At 42.2% G+C, this 20,692-nt stretch overlaps 1 protein-coding gene across 2 annotated transcripts in view; it reads left to right on the top strand.

The window, feature by feature from the left end:
• LOC310804013 (glucosidase 2 subunit beta-like) overlaps positions 1 to 15,850 on the top strand; it is a 112,459-nt gene extending 96,609 nt beyond the window's left edge. For both annotated transcript variants that reach the window (XM_083669061.1, XM_083669060.1), the window contains 2 exons: positions 11,898 to 11,997; positions 14,138 to 15,850. In XM_083669061.1, coding sequence (XP_083525187.1) covers positions 11,898 to 11,997; positions 14,138 to 14,275 — 238 coding nt within the window. In that variant the 3' untranslated portion in view covers positions 14,276 to 15,850. The remainder of the gene's footprint in view (positions 1 to 11,897; positions 11,998 to 14,137) is intronic.
• Positions 15,851 to 20,692: the final 4,842 nt, after the last annotated feature.

The following is a 20,692-nucleotide window of genomic DNA, read 5'->3' as shown; positions in this document are numbered from 1 at the left end:
CCCACATGTTTCCAGGGAGAGCGTGGTGCAGGGTGGGTGTGGGGGGTTTGGGAGGGGGGGGACATGAATCATAGCTGGCGCGCTGGGAATAAAGTTCATTTTTTATCCAGACAGACCATCACTCAGCTCTCGCAGGATATGGCTGGGCCCCCTGATATCAATCTGCGTGGAGACATCCTCTCTCTCCCCAGAGTGAGAGAGGGGGGAGAGAGGAGAGCTTTGATTTAAACGGCAGCATTTATCACACCTGCTTCAGCATCTTAAAGCACAGTGAAAGAGAGAGAGAGAGAGAGAGAGAGAGAGAGAGAGAGAGAGAGAGAGAGAGAGAGAGAGAGAGAGAGAGAGAGAGAGAGAGAGAGAGAGAGAGAGAGAGAGCATTAACATGCATGTCTGGTCAGAGATGGTCTGAAGATGTACTGCTACTACCACTACTGCTGCTATTGCCACAGGTAATGTTTTAGCCATGGCTTCTTCTACTGCGACAGCCATCACCACTTCCATTGCTAAGAGTCATAGTTGATGAAGCAGTAGTATTTGCTGTAGAAGTAAGTAATACATGTAGTGACAGATACAGTGGTAAATGGCTTTCAATGGCAGTGGAGGGAGCTGTATTGTGACTACTGTATAATGCATGCAATTTAATTCATATAACTTATAACAAAAAGAAAAATCAGTTTGCTTTGTTCACTCTGAATCGTTGCTCTGCCTCATGTTGGTTGTATGTATTATTTGGACGAAGCAAACACCTCTCAAGAACAGTCAATCAGCTTGAGAGCTGTTTCTTATGTTCTAGCTGGTTCTATACAATGTGGCCACATCAAGGCATGTAATCTGTGCTATACTGTATGCTTCCCTTCATCTGTAAATATAGATTGTATGCAGCACATACTACTGGCAATGCATTCCAATACAGTAGCTCCATTTTCTATTCAACCATTCTTTTTGCAGTGATCAGCAGGCACACTCGCTTCCTGCTCAGTAATGGACACTGTAACAATAACATCAGCCATGATAATGATAACAGAGTAGGCAAAACGCTCATACAGCAACAAGACTGTGCTCCTGTGACAGCGTCGTCCATCTTAATAATGCCCGGTACGCCGGTGTAATACGGTGGGTACACTGATGGGAGTGTTAGCGCACCCTGTTCGTAAAATGTTTTCATTCACATGAAAAAAAACATGGATGCATACAGTATATACATAGATGATTAAATACACAAGGTGTCTATACCACTGGCTGCCACTGTGTATCTTTAGGATAAGGAAAAGGAAATTAAAGAGGTTACACACAAACGTCATATAGTGGTCTTAGTAGCAGTCATTGCAGTCCAACAGGAATTTGTTTCAGTCAGACAGGAAGTGGGATATTGTGCCTGCAGTGTGGCTGCTAGTGAGTTGCAGTTGATAAGTCGTGGATATAAGCCCTCCACCCCCCTCCCCTCCCCTTCCCTTGTGAGGTTACATGACATGTAGTTATTGAAAGAAAGGGTAGTGAGAGTGGGAGGGGTAGGGTGGGAGGGGTAGGGTGGGTTGTGAGAGTGGGAGGGGTAGGGTGGGTAGTGAGAGTGGGAGGGGTAGGGTGGGTTGTGAGAGTGGGAGGGGTAGGGTGGGTAGTGAGAGTGGGAGGGGTAGGGTGGGTAGTGAGAGTGGGAGGGGTAGGGTGGGTTGTGAGAGTGGGAGGGGTAGGGTGGGTAGTGAGAGTGGGAGGGGTAGGGTGGGTAGTGAGAGTGGGAGGGGTAGGGTGGGTAGTGAGAGTGGGAGGGGTAGGGTGGGTAGTGAGAGTGGGAGGGGTAGGGTGGGAGGGGTAGTGAGAGTGGGAGGGGTAGAGTGGGAGGGGTAGAGTGGGAGGGGTAGGGTGGGAGGGGTAGGGTGGGAGGGGTAGTGAGAGTGGGAGGGGTAGGGTGGGAGGGGTAGGGTGGGTTGTGAGAGTGGGAGGGGTAGGGTGGGAGGGGTAGGGTGGGTTGTGAGAGTGGGAGGGGTAGGGTGGGAGGGGTAGGGTGGGTTGCTCCGGCCCTGCACTAATAGCTGATTCATCTACTAATTCCTTGTTAGCAGCTGATTAGTCAGGTGTTTGTAAGTCCTTGGTTGAAACACATGCCTGCAAACCCAGTTGCTCTCCAGGAGCAGCTTTGGCCACTATCACTGTGTGGAGGCTTGCTTTGGAAATAGGAACAGGGCTCCGTGGCTGAATATGCTTATAGGCTAGGGGTGGCTTGCTTAGTTTGCCTTTGAAATCGCTGGAAATCCCCAGGACGTTTTCAAGGAGTAATTAGCTGTGTTAAAGCCATTTTCTCTGTAGCTGCTAACAACAACTGAAAACAGCAATTTAAGTATGCCTTCAAAATGCTGCATGGCCATAATAACCTTTCACCATAAGCACAAGTGCAGTTAAAATATTCATGTGTCTTTATAGAGTTTACTTAGGATAAACACAGGGAAACGGCTCAACATACCCTGATACAGTATGGGGTGGGATAAACAAAGCTCTGAGGACGCTGCACTCAGACCCCCAAATCTACATTGATGTATGGTGGAGTGGAGAATCAAACGAATCAAGATGTTTCAGAAGTGTCCTAGGACAACACAAAGCACAATGTTGTAGTGAGATTGGACAAAAATGTGTCTAAAACATAGCACACCCAGACAAATCAAAGACCCTAAAGACGTTGCTGTAGAATGACAAGACAAAAATCATATCCGATACATTGATGAAGCTAGCATGGTCGGGCTAGACTATCCTGTCCTGCCTTTAGCCTTGGCATTGTTTGTTATCCTCTCAGAGAGAGCAGTGGGGTAATTTACATGAGCCATAAAGGAAGCAGGGGTCAGTGAGAGGGTTACAGAACCGGTTGGTGGCCAGGGACTCTTGGGAAATCAGGTGGCCACGCGGCTGGGGTCGCAGGGTCACAGTGTGCCGCCCTATAGAGTTCAAGGAGCCGCCCCCTGAGCGTGGGGGTCAAATCTCTCTCCACAGACACGGTTTCATCGTTCACAGCAAATCAGGGGACAGAACAAGCAGCGCTAGTATTATGACAGTGTCGTCGACGAGCAGCTTGCCCGTTCACCCTTTAACCTTGGGTGCCCCCATTCTGAGCTTGGAGTATGTCCAATATAACACTGAAATTAGGAGAAACTAAACAAGAATAATAATCATGATTATGTTTATTTATTCTGCTGCTTTCATAGATTTGCAGTGCTTGTTGGGCTGTGAAATTATTCTCAACACATGAAAGGGAAGTGTTAGACCACAACGGAAGCATTTGTACCACTATGGTTGTTACTCAAATTAAAGGCTGTGAAACAAAAATAGACTGACTGAAAGTCATAAATGTATCTATGTATGGATATTGTGCTGGTGGGAGATGAAGCATACAGGCAAGCACACACTGTTGTGCTACAGAGTCTGGGGGAAAGAAAAGACCTATAAAAAGGCTATTAGTGCTGTCAGTTTCCTTTGCAGGTTCACATCACTCAGTATTCAAACCCACAAGTCTCCCTTGAACCGCTTTATTGAACAGTATATTTTCAAACAGAAAACAGAGAAGTGAGGTAGCCTAGCAACATTGAAACCACAGTGAACAACTGCGGCATACCCGCTGCGAATGCGGCATCCAGGCAGTCGACGACGACGACGTAGCCCCATAGAGGGTGGGATGTGCTGGTCACTGTGAGAATCCAAATCTGCCTTCATTCAGCAATAGTCTTATTCATTGCTCTTCCAGTAGGTCTGTCGGCAGCAATATGGACTACGTAAATACTTAAAGGGGTGGTTCAGCCTATTTGCATGTTTAGGTGAAATATCATCTTACCCTGAGTTGTCCTCATAGCCCAGTAATGAAAGCTTCTCCGGATCCCCGATCTCCACTTTGGTAAATGTCTGTAGGAAACGACTGTCTTGAACAAGAGATCCTAATTACTGTTGTAATTACACTAGTAATTGTTTTCACAGAAAATGTAAAGAAATCACAAGTCTGTAAACATGGAAATTTTGCTCCTCCGAAAGAGTCTCTTACGTGGTCAACAGGGTGAGTTTATGAAATTTAATGGATGCAAAATGTTCATAAGATGTCCAGAGATGCCCCGAGTACATTTTCGAAGAAAGATTTTCATTTTGGAGAAATGCTAATGCTGTGTTAAGGACTATAATCACACATTCATGCTTTGCATTGGCTTTCGTGTAAAATAATATTTTTGTGGCTCAAAAGCAGCCTCTTAGTTTCGATTTCACCAGCAAAACACTCACCACACAGTGCAGGCACCCGACCGCTGAGTGATTACTAGCTGTGAACAAAAGTAGCCGGTATCCTAAATGTATAGAAGTATAAGGCAGTATATGTGACAACGGAACATTGCATATTATTGCAAAACTATGTTGTTTGCGATTAAAATACAGGTTCATCTAAAATAGTATATACCCACTGTTCAACTTTGTTTGAAGTTTCTTTGAGGAGATTTTGCCATGTCATTCCAACTTAAGTGCCGTTGGAACTCTGTCTATTGGAGAGGGTGCTGCTAACTCTTAGCCTTTGCTGCGGTAGCAAAGTGGAGAACTGGAGAAGCTTTCACTACTGGACTATGAGGACAACTCGTATGTAACATGATATTTCACCTAAACATGAAAAGAACCGTCCCTTTAACATACTGAACCGTCCCTTGAACATACTGAACCATCCCTTTAACGTACTGCAAAGACTGTACAGCATACCCAGATAGACATATTCTTAAATAGTCCTACTAGGGTGAGAAATATGGGCATTGTCCAGAGTATGTTTGATAATAGATCTAACTGTATAATCATTATGCATTGCTGAAGATGTTATGTAGCCTGCATATAAAAGTCTTTCTTTAGATGTGTTTCTCAAAATTCCCACCCGCCTGCAGAAAGAAGTGCAGCAGTTGTCCTGAAATATGAAAGCCCTGAGGCAACAACAGTCCTGGGAGAGGGTGAACTCATATGATCCAGTTGAGCAAATGTATGGGAACAGGCCAAAAAGAGAAACTCCAATCTATGGCCATGGTAATATGGACATATCACATCCCTCCTTTAAGATGAATTACTGTTCACTTCCAGTTTTCCGCAGTAGCTGTGCATGTATAAACAGTGGGAAAGTGGGTTATTATCACAATAGGTGGCCATTTTGTGGCATGGCAATCACAAGGGAGCTGTTAAGAATTACAGTAAATCTATTATAACTTCTGCAGGTTACAAGTGAGTGCAAGCCAATGCACTTAACTGTTGGATTGAAGGACAATACTGCATAATTGTTTTACATACTGCTGTATTTGATGAGAAACATCTCTTATGCCAACATTTACAATATACATATGTTGCTGCTATGGCTCAGTCAGCCACAGTATAGGCATAATATTGTATTTGCATTTTATTTGTACGAAAAGTTATTCGAACACTGTGAAGTTTAAATGATGATGAGTTGACCTGAGGTGAGTAGAAGTATGCAAAGTAATGTGACATTTTGTGACAGGTCTCTAATCCTCAAACAATTTTAAGTCATGGTACAGTATCTTGTCTTTGGCTGTTTATCATGAAGAGTAACGTTGTCACGTCTGGAGCTTTTGATGTTCTTTAATCTGGCAAACCTTTTTACTGGATATCAGCGGAAAGTGACTGAGAGGGTCATAGTGTGGTACAGTATAGTATAGCAACGCTCCAGATCTCTAATCCTTCTCTCTGCAGGCAGAGCAAGCCTGGGTGCTTCTAATGGATCTGTGTACATTCTGTTACAGTCATTTTCGTGAAGCAAATTATGTTTGATTACATACTTGTTAGTATTTTTCATCAGAACAAATTACATAGTAATTCCATACTAATTAACTGTTATCAGCGACTCGATATTACCTGACTTAGGAACAAAGTTACAAAGTTAGGTCCTGACCCAACTTTGGTTTTGGGCTTGAAAAATACAGATTATACAGGCTACTTGTGCAAATATGATCTCAACTGCTTGTTTCGTTGGGGACAATATTAACAGAGATGTTATATATGTTATAGATATAATATGAATACATATCTTAGAGTTGTTTACTTTGAAGCCACTGTTTTTGTGAAAGAAGCAACATTCTGAATACACATTTTCTTTGGATATTTTCTTCCAGTCAGTACCTCACACATATTCTGCCAAGAAGAGTAATGTCCTGCTCTTCATAGCTTTGTTTATATTTTACAACCATCTGAATGTCTCCCCTTAACAGCTCGACGACCCCCTCTTTCATGTGTTCATGTCAAAGCCGATCTCGTCTCTTAATTGTTTTGATAGGCTTTTGAAAAGGATTGATTTTTTATTTATTTTTCTATTCTGAGCCGTAATGATTTAACCCACAGAGTGGCGACGGCGGCAATGGAACAAGTGCATAATTATACATTGAAGTGTTCTACTTAATGGGCTCGTTTTCAAGCTGCCAAGGGCGTTCACTGGAGTGCCATTAGAGAGAGAGGCCCCCTTACCTGGGAACATGTCAGCCGCTTAATGCCCAATGTTTGAAAGCTGCATTATGCAGCTGACAGACAGGGTTTAAGAGTTAAATATAACAAGCCTTGGCTTACCTACAGTATGTTTGCATTGAGCGCCCCCCCCCCCAATTTGCCAGTCAAGGCGTAGAGTAATGGCCCTTGTGTGTCTGAGCTAAAAGAGTGAGAGAGAGTTGGGGTGTGACACAATGAACCCCCCCCCCCATGCCCTCTCTGCTTGGTAACCATGGCAACATCTAACCCCTACGTTAATGAGGCACAAGTGAGCTGTTAACGGAATACTGATTTAGATTTGACATCCTCTGGATTAATATCTGTTGGGAGGTGTTGAAGAAATATATGCTCCCCGGGTTCATTCTGTAACTGTCTGTAAAATGGGTATACTCTATGTGTAATGAGATGTAAAACAGAATGTGTTGTGAAAGTTACTTCTTCACCCCTGTAACTGAAACAAAATGGCCACATGTACTGTAGTTTATAACAAAAGAGCTCCAGTAGAACCCAGTCCATAATTGCATACTACTGTTATGCTACTATTACTAATAATAGTACACTGTTGCATGAGTCTGCAGGTCCAAATTCAGACCCTAAGTATCAGATCAAGGATATTACTGCAGTGGGAATATTACCCTTCTTTATATTTCAATCATATCTATTAGAGGGAAAGCAAAGCCCTGACTGTGCACCCTGTGTGCCCTTTATATGTTCCTGTGTGTATGAATTATTAATTAAGTGAGCGGGCACAGGGGTGGTGGAGGACGGAGGGGGGGGGGGGCCTGATACAGTAATGATGGTACATAGCTCAGCTCAAAGCGCCGCTCTCTAATTGGTGACCTTACGTGAGTGGCAGAGGTCACTAGTCTAGTGCTTGGCATAGCTACTGCTGCCGCATGGCCTTTTCCACACTGTAACTACAGCATATCAGGATCAACCACGTTAGCAGTAAAGTGTATCTCAACCGCCTCCTAACTGCTTGTGCAAGACTATCACTCATGTCTGAGATGATTATAGTATTTAGAACATAGTGAGAATAGTAACATACTACTCTAGTGCCCTTGTTAAAGGAGTTGATGGTGGAAAGCATCTCTGTGTGGAGTTTGTTGCAGTGGCTAAGGAGTTGCTACGCCTAGTTATCCAGTGGCAAGTGTAATAAGAACAGAACTTAGTGTCATAACACAGGTATGCCATTAGTGATAATGCACATGATTATGATTAATGATTGATGATTATGAGGAAAGTTGATTAAGACAGCTAACCTTCTCTGTGAATTGTAAATTATTTTCTTTGTAAATTGTATGTAGTCATGTTTGCAAAAACATTTAATATGGGCATTGCATTTTGTATCTAGTGAACACAACACAAACATTTAGGGTCCATAATGTTTAATCACATACACTTGCAAATGTGTGCATCCCACATTGCCCCTACAGTATGTGCGAGTGTAAGACAGATATTATAGTGCTCTAATATTGTCTCAGTGAACTTTGTAATGAACACACTCACAAGATATGTTTCAAAGACAGCACCTAAGGCAAATGAGCAAATCTATATTCATTCCACTTGAGGAAACGGGAGAGAAACAAAGGAGGCTGCTGTTACATGTTTTTGCCTGTGGTTTTGTTCATTCAAGTTCTCCACTGAAGTCCTAGGCTCTCATTCCCCCTTCTGCTCACATTTTGTCTCACCCCCGTATCTGCAGGGTGTTTAAAAACCCAAGTAGAGTTGTCTAAATAATAATTGCTTCTGACAGGTTGATGTGTGGCTATATCGGGGGGCTAACTCGTTCTCAGTACCGGGTGAGATTAGCGTGGATCTTCTGGATTTATCGCTAGAGGCATACGGATTAGCGGCACGATGAAGTTAAACTGAATCACTGGCTACCACATATTTTAAAAATAAAAGGAGCTTATATCAGCTCAAACCATTATCATGAGAAGAGAAAGCTAATCAGCTTTTTTAAAAGCTAATTATTCTTAATACGGATTAGATTTAAACATCAATTAAACAATGTGGGTATTCCAAGTCCAAGCCCACTTTGTGCCAATTTTCATTAAAATAAATGTGCTCTTTGCATATTCTTGAGTAGTGTGATTGGCAGTTTTTGGTTGACTGAGTGATTTATGACCAATTGTAGGGCTATACAATTAAGACGTACTGTACTGTATTCCACCGATGTTCTCGTGTCAATTATTACTCTATGTGGTCTTATTTCCATACTCTACAAAGAGCAATTCAGCCACTATATGTTTTTGGCAATGTTGAGTGTTGTCCCACACTTGGTTGTCATTATCTTTGTGTGTGACAAACAATATCACTGTCCATAAGTTGTTAGTGACTGTTTACTCATCTCAACTACAGTAAATATTGTCATCTGGTAATACTGTTGCTCTCCCTTATCATTATCACTAAATTAATGGAGCAGGTGGTTTTCAAGACACAAAGACATGGTTGAATCAGTCAAACTATTTTGATACATCAATATCTATATTTGACAGCATGCACATTAGATTTTGTCCAACTTTGCATCCATAGTATTATGTGTGTCTACTCTTTACTATATTCTATGTCTCTGCTCTTCATTACTACTCGGTAAGTGTGCTGTACATGAGGCCTGAGTGATCCACAGGCAGAAGCCGTTGGATATACAGTATGAATCCTTATCCACCCTTAAATGGGGGGTAGTGAGAGGCATTTCTCTGCTTGCAGAGAGTGCTCAGTGGTATCTCACCTACAGTGCAACATAAATGTATGAGTAATTGATGTAGCCTACTAGATATTCTACCATCTGGTCTATTCCATGATGGAAGGTGCATTTCATGACATTATCGGAGAGCAGACAACGTCACCCTCATCCGAAAACAAGATTTAAAGAGTTTTTAAGACCACAAAAGAGCATGTGTTCAATATCGTTCCTCATTAATCACTCAAATGAAGTCTGCCATCAGGATCCCTTCTCTCCATGTGGATGGAAATGGTTTTCTGAAAATCAGGAGGCCAATTTTCTCTCCTCCTCCGACCACAAATCTATTTACATACTCTGCTGTAATTAAATTTACTTTTTTTTTTTCTGCTGTGGAATGGGGATGTGTTTGGGAAATTAGCTGGAAGAGATTGCCTCTGTGTTAGATTGTAGTCTTGGCATCGTTAAGTGATTTGAATGCTAATGCTAAAGCGCACACCTTCCCTGGCGTTTAGCAGGCAGGAAAATGGTACTCCCTGCTGGGCTGTGGGGAGTGGAAGCAGCAGATCAGCCAGCCATGTTATGGTGGGGATACAGCATGGCAGGCGGTTTAAGAGAGCCACGCCCGTGGAAAGGAGCTGGAGTTCTGTGCATGGAACATCATGTATATCCCTGCGGCAGCTAAAAGCATGCTCATGATACATTGGTTTAGCTTTGGGGGGTCTATTTTGCAGGTTAATACTGTGTTATATGACAAAGGGTCAGGGTGTAACACATACAGTATGTATCCAAATTATATTTCACAGTTGTAAATGTCACCTCAAGTGGTTGAAAAATAAAGCAATAATCCTAGCTAAGAGAATTCTCCCAAATGCTAGATTGAATGATACAGACCAAAAATAACTGACACTGCATACTGATTTTCCCTACTGGAGATGTGAATGACCATTATGGGGGATAATGTTACAAGGTTGTATATGAAATGACTCTACAGAAAATGTTCTGCCAATATAGTGTGTGAGCTATTATTACGAGGAGTGGTCTGTTAATACGGTTCCATCTTGTGACTCCAGAATCCCAATCACTGGAGTATAGGGCATGTCTCCATGATAACTGGGGCCTAATTGACAGGGACTTTCCTGCCTCCTGGGGTGCAGGTGGGACTGATAGTGCGGGAATGGAGGTCTGGAGAGGGACAGACCCAAGGAAGGGGGAGGGATGGGGGGGAGGCACATAAGTGGAAGCGCAGTAGGGATCACTGGTCAACTGGTGGCGAGAGCCTGCGCTGTCACTTTCTCTGCTCCCTGCGTCTCCCGGCCTTGACAGCAATCCATTTGAGGGCTCCTGGCACTAACCGAGTGCTAAAACCTAATCAAACAGGGTGGAAGGAAAGGGGAGATGCGTGGCACCCGCTTCCACTTGTGTGAGCAATTCACCTCTGAGAGACCCGTTCAGACATCTTAAATAAGCCATGCATGGCCTGGATGCTGGGAAGCTGCACTCGGGACCTTCAGGTTGGACTGGCTGTGGCCCGTGAACCAGAAGGCTAAAGAATTTAAAAAGTTAAAAAAAGGGAGTCACTTCTCATCTGTAAGGTTAAGCGAGAGTACAGTACACAGAGTGCTATAGAATAGATAAAGGTCTGGAAGCAAACCGCGTTGCCATTTTTCCACTTTGTGGAATTACACTTTGCTGAAAGATGTTTTATTTCTGCATTCATATGTAGCCCTCCGTGATCAGACAGAAGTGATCTCGTTCTTTTCTGTGCCATTATTTTCAGCAAGGTCTGTCATTTAATATTTATAGTTATTGCTGTTTGATGTTTCCGAAAATCAGCTGGGATCAAATAATGATCACAAGTAAGTGCGTTCGCTAACACAAGCTGACTGGTTTGTACAGCACAATATGTTACATAAATAGACACTAACAGCCCTCTGTTCAAACAGAAAAACTTTCTTCAGAAGTCAAGCATTTCCCCTCCTTATCTTGAGAAAATGACACTATAGCAAATGTTTTGACACATGCTAAACGTTTATGTCAAGTCCCATATAAACAAACTGTAATGTACTGTAAGCCTTATACATTCAATAATGTCAAGGTGTATTCATTCCTTAGATTAAATGAATAGTTCAGTACTAATCATTAATCAGTACTGTAAGTTAGCCAGACAATGTATTTACTAGTATCTACAATATGAATTGCATCCATTGGACCACATTCACTGGCATCAGGGCTCTTTCTCCCAATTCTCCTCTGAAGCTTTGGTTAATTAGCTAGCGCTCTGCAGACAAGGCCTCATTTGGGATAGGGTTCAGTGCTATTGTGCTCCTCTCCCTCCCCTGCACAGAACAGCACGGAGAATTAACTCCGACAAACGGTAATTAATATTTCCCCTCCACCGTCAGAGGAGAGAGAGAGAGAGAGAGAGAGAGAGAAAGAGTGCCAGCACCGGACTCTAACTGAGGCCACCGCCAGCCTTTTGTTTTTGCAGAGCAAACAGCAAAACTGTTTTCCCCATTAGTAAACTTGGTGTTTAGCGATAGCAATTTCTCTGTCTTAACTCAAAGCAACTGTTTGTTAGGACTTTGGGAATTGATAATGGTTCTGGATTTTTTTGCTTTTGCTAATAAACAGCTACCAGTGTTTTCCACAGGTACCACAAAGCATGGTATTATCATTATAAACAATACTGATGGTTGTTTGTTCTCTCTCTGTGTCTCTGTTTCAGGAGTTGGGGGTCATGGGCGGGATCCCCAGACAACCAATACAGTCAGATGCGGTATGAGAGTGGAGAGCCCTGCTGGCAAGGTCCCACCAGGAACACTATGGTGAGTACACTCAGACAGACAGACAGACAGACAGACAGACGGATAGACAAAGGGTAATACAGACACTTAGACAGAGGGGTAGATAGATAGAGAGTACAAAAGTCAGATAGGTACATGGACAGGCAGGCAGGCAGGCAGGCAGGCAGGCAGGCGGACAGATAAACATACAAAGAGGCAGATATATACTGTATAAAGAGACTCAGATTGACAGAGATCAAGAAGCCATTTTGCTAAGGCTTTTTTTTTTTCTTACATTATAGATAAGTTACAAAAATGACAAAACCACAACATTTCTAAAGGAGGTTGAAGCTCAGATTGCCGATGTAAAGTTCTAGTTTACATGTTTTTGAAGAGGCCTGACACTCTCGCAATGTAAACAAATTTTATTTAACTTAGAATAAAACATTCATCAGACAGTCTAAAAGTTCTACTTTAAATAAAACAAAATTGTAAATCGAATACCATATTATTAAAACACCTTTTCTGAGGTCCATTTTGTTTAATAACAAATGTAACAGGTTTAATCATCTAATTTTTTTTGCCAGGCACCCCCATTATCTTACGACAGATAGCTCTGTCCACAGGAGAAGTGGCGTCGTGCTAGAATGACGATACCTGACGTAAGACAATGCAGGCCCCCCTTCAAATGGATTCCAATAAATGTAATCTGCAAATGTATGTACTCAAACCATCCAGGGGCCCTTTGAAAAGCCTAAATTGAATTCCTTTGATACAGCTCCCTTTTTCCAACCATGTGCAGGTGGCATAAATGAAGTCTCGGCAGAAGTCGTCTCTCATTATATTTGAAATGCTCAACCCCGGCTTTGCTCTTTTCCATGGTGAAAAAGGCTTCTCTACCCCTTAGTGGGAGAATGGTAATGCAGGCAGCCTTGCATTGTTTCAATACAGGATATTAAACTAATTCAAAGCAAAGAACCATGCTGGGTATGTTAAGACACTCAGACTCTGGAAGATTGACTAGGACTTTGTGTTATTAATTAGATTCAAATGCAGAAGTCAGCAACCATTGTGTAAAAATACCATGGATTAAATATTTGGCTGTATTCTTTTCCATGACCACAATGTGGATAATTTTCCAATATAACCCAATTTTGTGAAACATTTGTGAAATTAATGCAATCATAGATTTGGGAAACACTGTAAGGAAATGCTCTTCTTGGTCTGCACCATCACTATAACAATTGTAGGACAGAAGTTCAAGCTAGAGTGAAGCAGTGAGCATATTAATGAGGCCTATCACAACTATTATCACACTGTCACAGTCTCATTTGTCAGCCATGTACCAAAACCAGCCTACGCACACACACACCCCTGCACACGTGTGTGTACACACACACACACACACACACACACACACACACACACACACACACACACACACACACACACACACAAACTATTTTTAATCCAACTTTGGGACCACCAAATCATTGCTACCTGTCCGGATGTTTAGCACAATAATATATCTCGGGTTCACTGCTCTCTCCAGGTACCTTTGTTCACGAGGGGGATTGTCTGTAGAAGGAAAAGTGTGATGAGAGGGGGTTGCTATGGAAACTCCCTAGAAGTAAAACAACTTTTTTTTTCTCCCTCTAGCAGAGGGCATCAAAAAGTCGCCCATTAAAGGCACAACGATGGTAATCATGTTCTGGCTCATCCAATTCACATATAGGGACCTGGATAGATGTTGTAGTGGCTGCTATGATGTGTCAATGGTGTCCCTGTGTCAGAATTACACATAGACTAGGATATTAGATAGCAACAAGGACAGCTATGAAAGATCCTTCAATTTCTGTGTACAGTCATTTAATTCAGCGAGAGACCTGAATATGATGTGTTCAACAAATGACTCAGAACTACACTGCCTCTATGTTTTTGCATAATTCTGTCATTTGTAGTGAATTCTTCTCTCATTCTACCTCAGCTCTCTAAAAATCATACAATGAATGTAAATGGTAGACAAATTGTAATGCTGCTTGGTAAGAACGAATGCCAAATATTAGCTCCTCCTCATTGGCCTCCATGCAGCCTTTACAATAGCAATGACATGGCTTCTGACCTGGGCTAACAGCATCTCCCGCTTCTCTTCTCCCCCCACAACTGTCTCCCTGTTTTCTAGGTCACGTTGACATGTGGGTCGGAGACAGTCTTGCGATCGGTGAAGGAACCCAGCCAATGCCAGTATGTCATGGAGTTTCAAACTCCCGTGGCCTGTCAGCCTGCACTGAGGCAGCCGGGCATACACAGTGAACTGTGACCCCCAGGGACGAGACGCACGCCCCTGCCACTGGCGACCCTCTTGTTCTGTGGCCCCCCTGTCCCTCGCCAGTGTGTCGAACACGTACAGGAATGTAATTGAGCAATAATCACTGTGTTTATAATGTCTTTCCCTGTTACAATGGCAGTGTTTTCCTTATCGACTGTTTGGCAGTTTTTCTCTTTTGTTGGTCGTTGAATACATGGAACATGGATGCTTAGACATATGTCTGATATAACTTGCCTTTGATAATGTCTTGATTTGTTTCAATTATTTATTCTTTTCCTAGAACTGCAATGTTTTTGTTATTAGGTTTGAGGTAACACTTCACTTCAAGGTGCCATCTATAAAGGATTTATAAATGGTTTATAACAATTTATAAACTGCAGTTTATTTGTTCATAAATCATGTATATGTCATTAACAAACCGTTAGAACTCATTAATTTATATTGTTCCAATAGCCACTTGGTGCTTGCAAGGTAGTAAGCTTACACATAAAGGGACATCTCACCAGTTTTTAACATCACATTTGTTATCCCCAGGACCTTACCAGTGTCTACATATGTGAAGAGAGAGATATGAGAAAAGGTAAATAAATTGCCCCCTATAATGTCATTGGGGGTTCAAAGAAAATAAAACAATTACAAACTACAATTTTCAGCCAATGGGCATGTAGTTTTGAAAATCAATTAATTCAACATGTGTGTATGGACCCTGGTAAGGTCCTGGGGATAACAAATGTGATGTTAAAAACTGGTGAGAGATAATGCTGCTGGAGATAATGAATGTGATGTTAAAAAATGTGTGAAGTGCCAGTTATTGCATTTATAAAGCGTGAACAACTGTGCGCATACATTTAGGCTCACTATTTGGCAAGCACTTTGAAGAATGTCAATTAATGAGTAATAACTATTTGATAATGCTTTATAAATGATTAGTGAACAAATATGTTTATAAACTAGTTACAGTATAAACCATTTATTAATTGTTTATAGATGGCACCGTAAAGTAAAGTGTTTTACACAGAAATTGAAATTCCACTACAGTGTAGGCTACTTTATGCAAGCAAATGAGCCATTCTGTTCAAACAAATGTAATCAAAGTAATTCCAAACAGTATTGATTGCATTGATTGCAAGTATTTTCAGTTCATAATGAAATAAAATATATATTTTGTATTTTTCTTACAAATGTTGTGTGCACATTTATATTGTGCCTCTCCAGCTGAGACAGATTTGGCAAGGCTAATATTTTGAGACAGAGCAGGCCTTAAATGTGGACTCAACAACAGGACATTGTCATACTGTACACAATGGAAATAATTACTGCTTACAAACAACAAGTACATAATCTACAAATATTTCAAGAGTGCCACTATTACCGTAGCTCTTCTCAATGTGGACATCCTTCAAGAGAGGCCACATATTGGAAAGAGCCAATAGTGGTAATGATGGCCGAATTGAATTCTGTTGGTTGTTGTTGTTTGTACAGTAAATAGGACATTGTCCTGTTATGAATGATGATGTCATACTCTACTGCTAAGTATACCTTGTAGGTCATGACACTTCTATTGAAACCTTGCCAATACCAGATTCATCATTAGCCAAATGATACAGCAACAACAGATTTGGCATGCTCTGAAATAAACTGACAACCAATCCAATAAGACCATTTTATATTTACTTCACCTATTCAGCCATACCTGATTAGCATATGTGTAGCCATTCAATGAAGCATGTGAATCAACATACATCAAATGTTACCAATAATATAAAGATTAATTTTACTTTAAGTAATTTGTGGTTTTACAAGGTCACTAACAATCAGCTATTATTTGATATTTACAAGTACAGCACAGTACATATTGATGCTGAAACTATGGCAATTATGTATAGTTGAGGCCTTACTTGGAGCCTCTTCCCACATGTCAGGTGGCCTGCAGACTCCCTGATTCATCAATACCCAGATGGGGACTCCTGGCTTGTGTTTGCCCGGTAGCAAGGCAATGGCCCCAGGCCCTGTAGCCTAGGGAGGGCTGCTTTTATTTATCAGCTCCCATCCAGTTGCTCTGTTAGATGGGAAATCCCTCTATTGCATTTTGCCTCCAGTTTTCAGAATAATTGTCAGTTTTGTTTGGGAAGAGAGTGAGGGGGAGGGAAGGTGTTAGTGCACACATACTGTAGCAACTCTTCTAATGCTAAACTCTAACATTTCTAAGCAATGACAATTTGGGGAATAATATACCAATTATATAACAATTTGGTGATTATTCAATTATTTGTTTACAACTAGCCAGTTTATGACAACAAAACATTTTGGTTTTGCAAAAGAATACTGTGAATTAATCTTGATCTGGTACCAAACCAGCTATTTAAATTGCACTTCTCAAGCTAAGTTCAATATTTATTCTACTCGTTTGCTTCTTGAAATGTCACAACTCCACCAATCTAGCAGTTCAATTGACATGAAAACAAATTCATCACCATGTTTGTCTGTGTCAACAATTTAATCCATTTTAACATGCCATAAGGAATGTTAATGTTTGCGATGCCTACCTCAAGGGAGGGACACATTGTCATTGTACATATAAATCTCCCTTGTACAACTGGGGATACAAATTGTGCAACAGATGCCCAATTTAATGTCAGCATAAAAACCGACGCAGGCACTTAACTCCGAGAACAGCTGGAAACTCTGCCAATCACATGGAAAATGTCAAGAGCAAAACTACTTCAGATATTGCAGATGGCACTGATACATTGGCAGCTTGGGAAAACTTTATAGCACAACATTTACATACCCAAGCTTTAGATGTTGCCTTAAAAGCCTTATTTCTGTAAGCAGCAAGGGTAAAACGACACTAGAAAGTATGAATGTATTGTACTGTAACAGCATGGTGACAACAATTACCCATTGTGTTGAATTATCATTACAGGCCGAACTACAAGCATGCTTTTCCCGCGCAACACTGGGTGTTACTACATCTGAACATGACAGTGTAAATGTCCAGCCATTTAAAACAGCTTTCAATTTCCATATTTTGTGCTTCAATTGCCTAGCCATTGATGTGTTGGCATGGATCAAAAAATGAGCTACACTGGCTGAGTTGTAGAGGGTTCAGTGGGGAAACCAAGCACACCTCCAGTCAGCACATTTGCACATGAAGGGGAAGGGATAGGGAGTCTTTCCACAGTCAAGCGTGGGCGTGTTTGTGTGTTAACTCCAAATTGCTAAAAGGGCCCAAAGGCTTTACATTGCATTAAATTCCCGACTCAGCTTTGTTGAAACTAGTTCACGGTACCTGTTCTCCTGAGTAGCGACAGCAGGGCCTGCCTGCCTGCCTGCCTGCCTGCCGCCCACTGCAACGCAACAGACTCCCTCTTTTGAGTTTGTTTTCAGTCGTTTTTTTTTTTTTAAAAAAAGGCCAGTTATGCCCCCAGGGTCTGAGGGAAAAAAGGGCTCTTTGAGTCGGCGTGCGACAGTGACATCCATCTCCCAAGTGTCTTCAGTTCCACTCAATAGTCACGATACACTCAGAATGTTGAAAAGTCAATTCTAGCTTTAACATTTACAAAAGGCAGTCTATTTCAAGGTTCCGGTACAAAGAATTACCACCAATCACTCAAAGCCCATAGTTCCTTAACTAAATGTGAGATGTAAGTATTGAGGGGAATAGCACACATCATGTCTGACCAATGACTATTGTTGTATTTATATATATTTTAAAAAGCCCAGGGGCTTTAGAAACCAACTCCATATTTATAGAGATGATCTGAAGAGCGCCATGTTGCAGTGTTTCAACTGACTGACTGTCTGAGTTCCTGGCTTTGTGATCGCTTATTGATTTTTAATTGGCTTAAGGTACCGCACAGCGGAGCACAGCAGAGCACAGCAGCAGCGGCTAATACAGAGTAGCATCTGTCCCTGTCTCCCAGTCATGGTTTACCTTAATGGGGAGGCGGGGCCGCTGGGAGATGCAGAGAGAGATAGACAGACAATGAAAATGACAGAGGGAAGGGAGAGCTGGTAAGAGGAGACATATACAGACAGACAAACTAACAAACAGACAAACAAACAATGAGAATGACAAAGGGAAACAAAGCGAGTGCCAGAAGGAGGAGGAATGGTACTTCAGCAGTAGAAGAGAGCTACTGTACAGGCAGAGAATGACATGGGGGAGGAGAGAAACAGAAAGGGAGGAGATAGATGGAGACAGAGATTGGCGTGGGGTAGGAGGAGAGAAAGGAAAGAGAGGGGGAGAGAGAGGTTGTAAAATATGCTGCATATCCAATACAGTAGCAGGGCTGTTTGTGTGTTTGTGCTCTCATGTTGGGGGCTGAGGCCCAACACTCCCCTGCAGAGAGGATGAGTGTGAGTGTGGCGCAGTTGGAGGTTGGAAGGCCGAGCTGTGATAGCATGTGGGCACCGGGGGCCTCCCACTGATGACACCTCCCGCCTGGAAGCACTCTGCTCCAGAGTGTGGGGCTAAAAAACTATGCTACGTAGCAGGCCTTTAGTGCCTATTTCCTCTTGTCTTTGTATCATACCTGTCTAACCATCTAACCGTCTGTCTGTCTGTCAAGCTATCCTTCTACAATAGTATGCATCCATTCCTCTGTAGATCTACTGTATCAGTTTTGCATAATGTAAATGCAGAGTATATCCACTGCAATGGGTAACTATCGTCCAAATGATAGTGGCATCTACGACCACACCCTAAAAGGATAGAGGATTCAGGCTGCGCTTGGACGAAACAGATTATAATTCTGACAGGAACACCCATCAATTCCGGGTGTCCTTGCCTGGTTGACGTGGGGAGGGCTAGCCTTGCAGATAACAATTTCAGCACTTTAGAGAAGGGGCTGTCGCGTCTCGCCAGCTCAATGTAAATAATGCTGGTGACACCGGTTGGAGCTGCGTGACAGCATGGTTCAAGCGGTCCCCTCGCCCTTCTGGAGCTGTTTCCCTGGTAGAAATTGTTGCTTTTTTTCTATAGCCCCCATTACGATGATAGATGAGAAGAGATGCAGAGAAGATGGTTAATCTTTCAGAGAAAGAGAGAAAGAAAGAGGGAGGGAGATGGGGAGAGGCATGGGGAGGGAGAAGGGGAGAGGCATGGGGAGGGAGAAGGGGAGAGGCATGGGGAGCACAGTATTACACTGGGAGAGTAGAGATCCAGAGAGAGAGAGAGATTGAGAGAAAAGGAAGTAGTAGAGAAAGAAGACCAGATAGATAGAGAGGAGAAAGTGATAAGGAAGAGAAAGAAGATGCACAAAAACAGAAATAGATATAGATGTAGACGAGAGATGGAAAAAGAGAAAGGTACAGTATGAGAAACAGAGAGAGCAGCAGACTCCTAGTGAGAGAGAGGAGGGGATTCTGGAGGGCTATATTGAGCCTGGTCTCTCCACAGGAGCCTGGTTAATGAGCTCAGAGTTTGTAAGTAATTATTGGTTATCAACCTGATAATAGTCATTGCTCCATTTTACATTGCAGTTTCCACATACTTATACAATTATGGCGAATTATTACTGAAGCGTAGTCTGTGTTTCTCCGTTGCATCGCTTGAATTTCAAACATGTTGTACAGCTATGGCTGTGTCATTATATGTATTTTACAAATATTATAATATCGATGGGAAAATAAGGGAGGTATTTAATGAAAATGGCAACAACAACAAAATCTTACACAGGAAAAATCTTATCCTGGAAATAAATAATAATATATTATTATTTTCATCAACAAACATTGTTTGTATTTTGGATTGTACTGTAGATCATACAGTATTCAGGTCACCTCATATAACCTTTAACCTTTCCCTGCGGTTAATATTTTCTCTCATGGTCATAAACAAGACTCTTCCTGTAAAGCAAACATCCTCCGAACGTGTGTTTGTATACTGTAGAGAGACGGAGGGAGAGACGAAGAGAGAGAGAGAGAGAGAAAGAGCGAGAGAGAGAGAGAGCAACCCTCGGCATGTGCTGGCTTCCTCTGTGGAGGGAAGTCATCCATTTTAAAGTGCTGTGCAGAGCGCCGGCTGGGCTTTCATTACCAGGTGAGACAGAGAGATGAGATCTGAAGAGGCTGCCAGACTGCACTCTGATGCATTACCAATGGGCACGACAGCATTGGCCGAATCAGTCACTCAAACATACGTACGTCCACTCAAAACACACAAACTCACACACACAAATACACCAGTGTGTGTCAAATGGAACCAAACAAGGGGCCTATTCATAGTGCAAAACAACACACTGTATAAACACATTGGGCAATTACAACCAAACAATCTAACTTGCCGATTAGCTGAGTGCTTACATCTGATTAGTTAATCCAGGGAGGCAGGAGAACAAGGGGAGATGACCATCAGCTGCGTGCAACATTTAATTCACTTGTAACCAAAAAGCCTCCCAAATG

The sequence above is a fragment of the Argentina silus genome (assembly GCF_951799395.1).
Source record: "Argentina silus genome assembly, chromosome: 1".
Classification (NCBI taxonomy): Eukaryota; Metazoa; Chordata; class Actinopteri; order Argentiniformes; family Argentinidae; genus Argentina; species Argentina silus.
The sequence above is the reverse complement of the archived record's forward strand: the minus strand, read 5'-3'. Positions and strand labels throughout refer to the sequence as shown.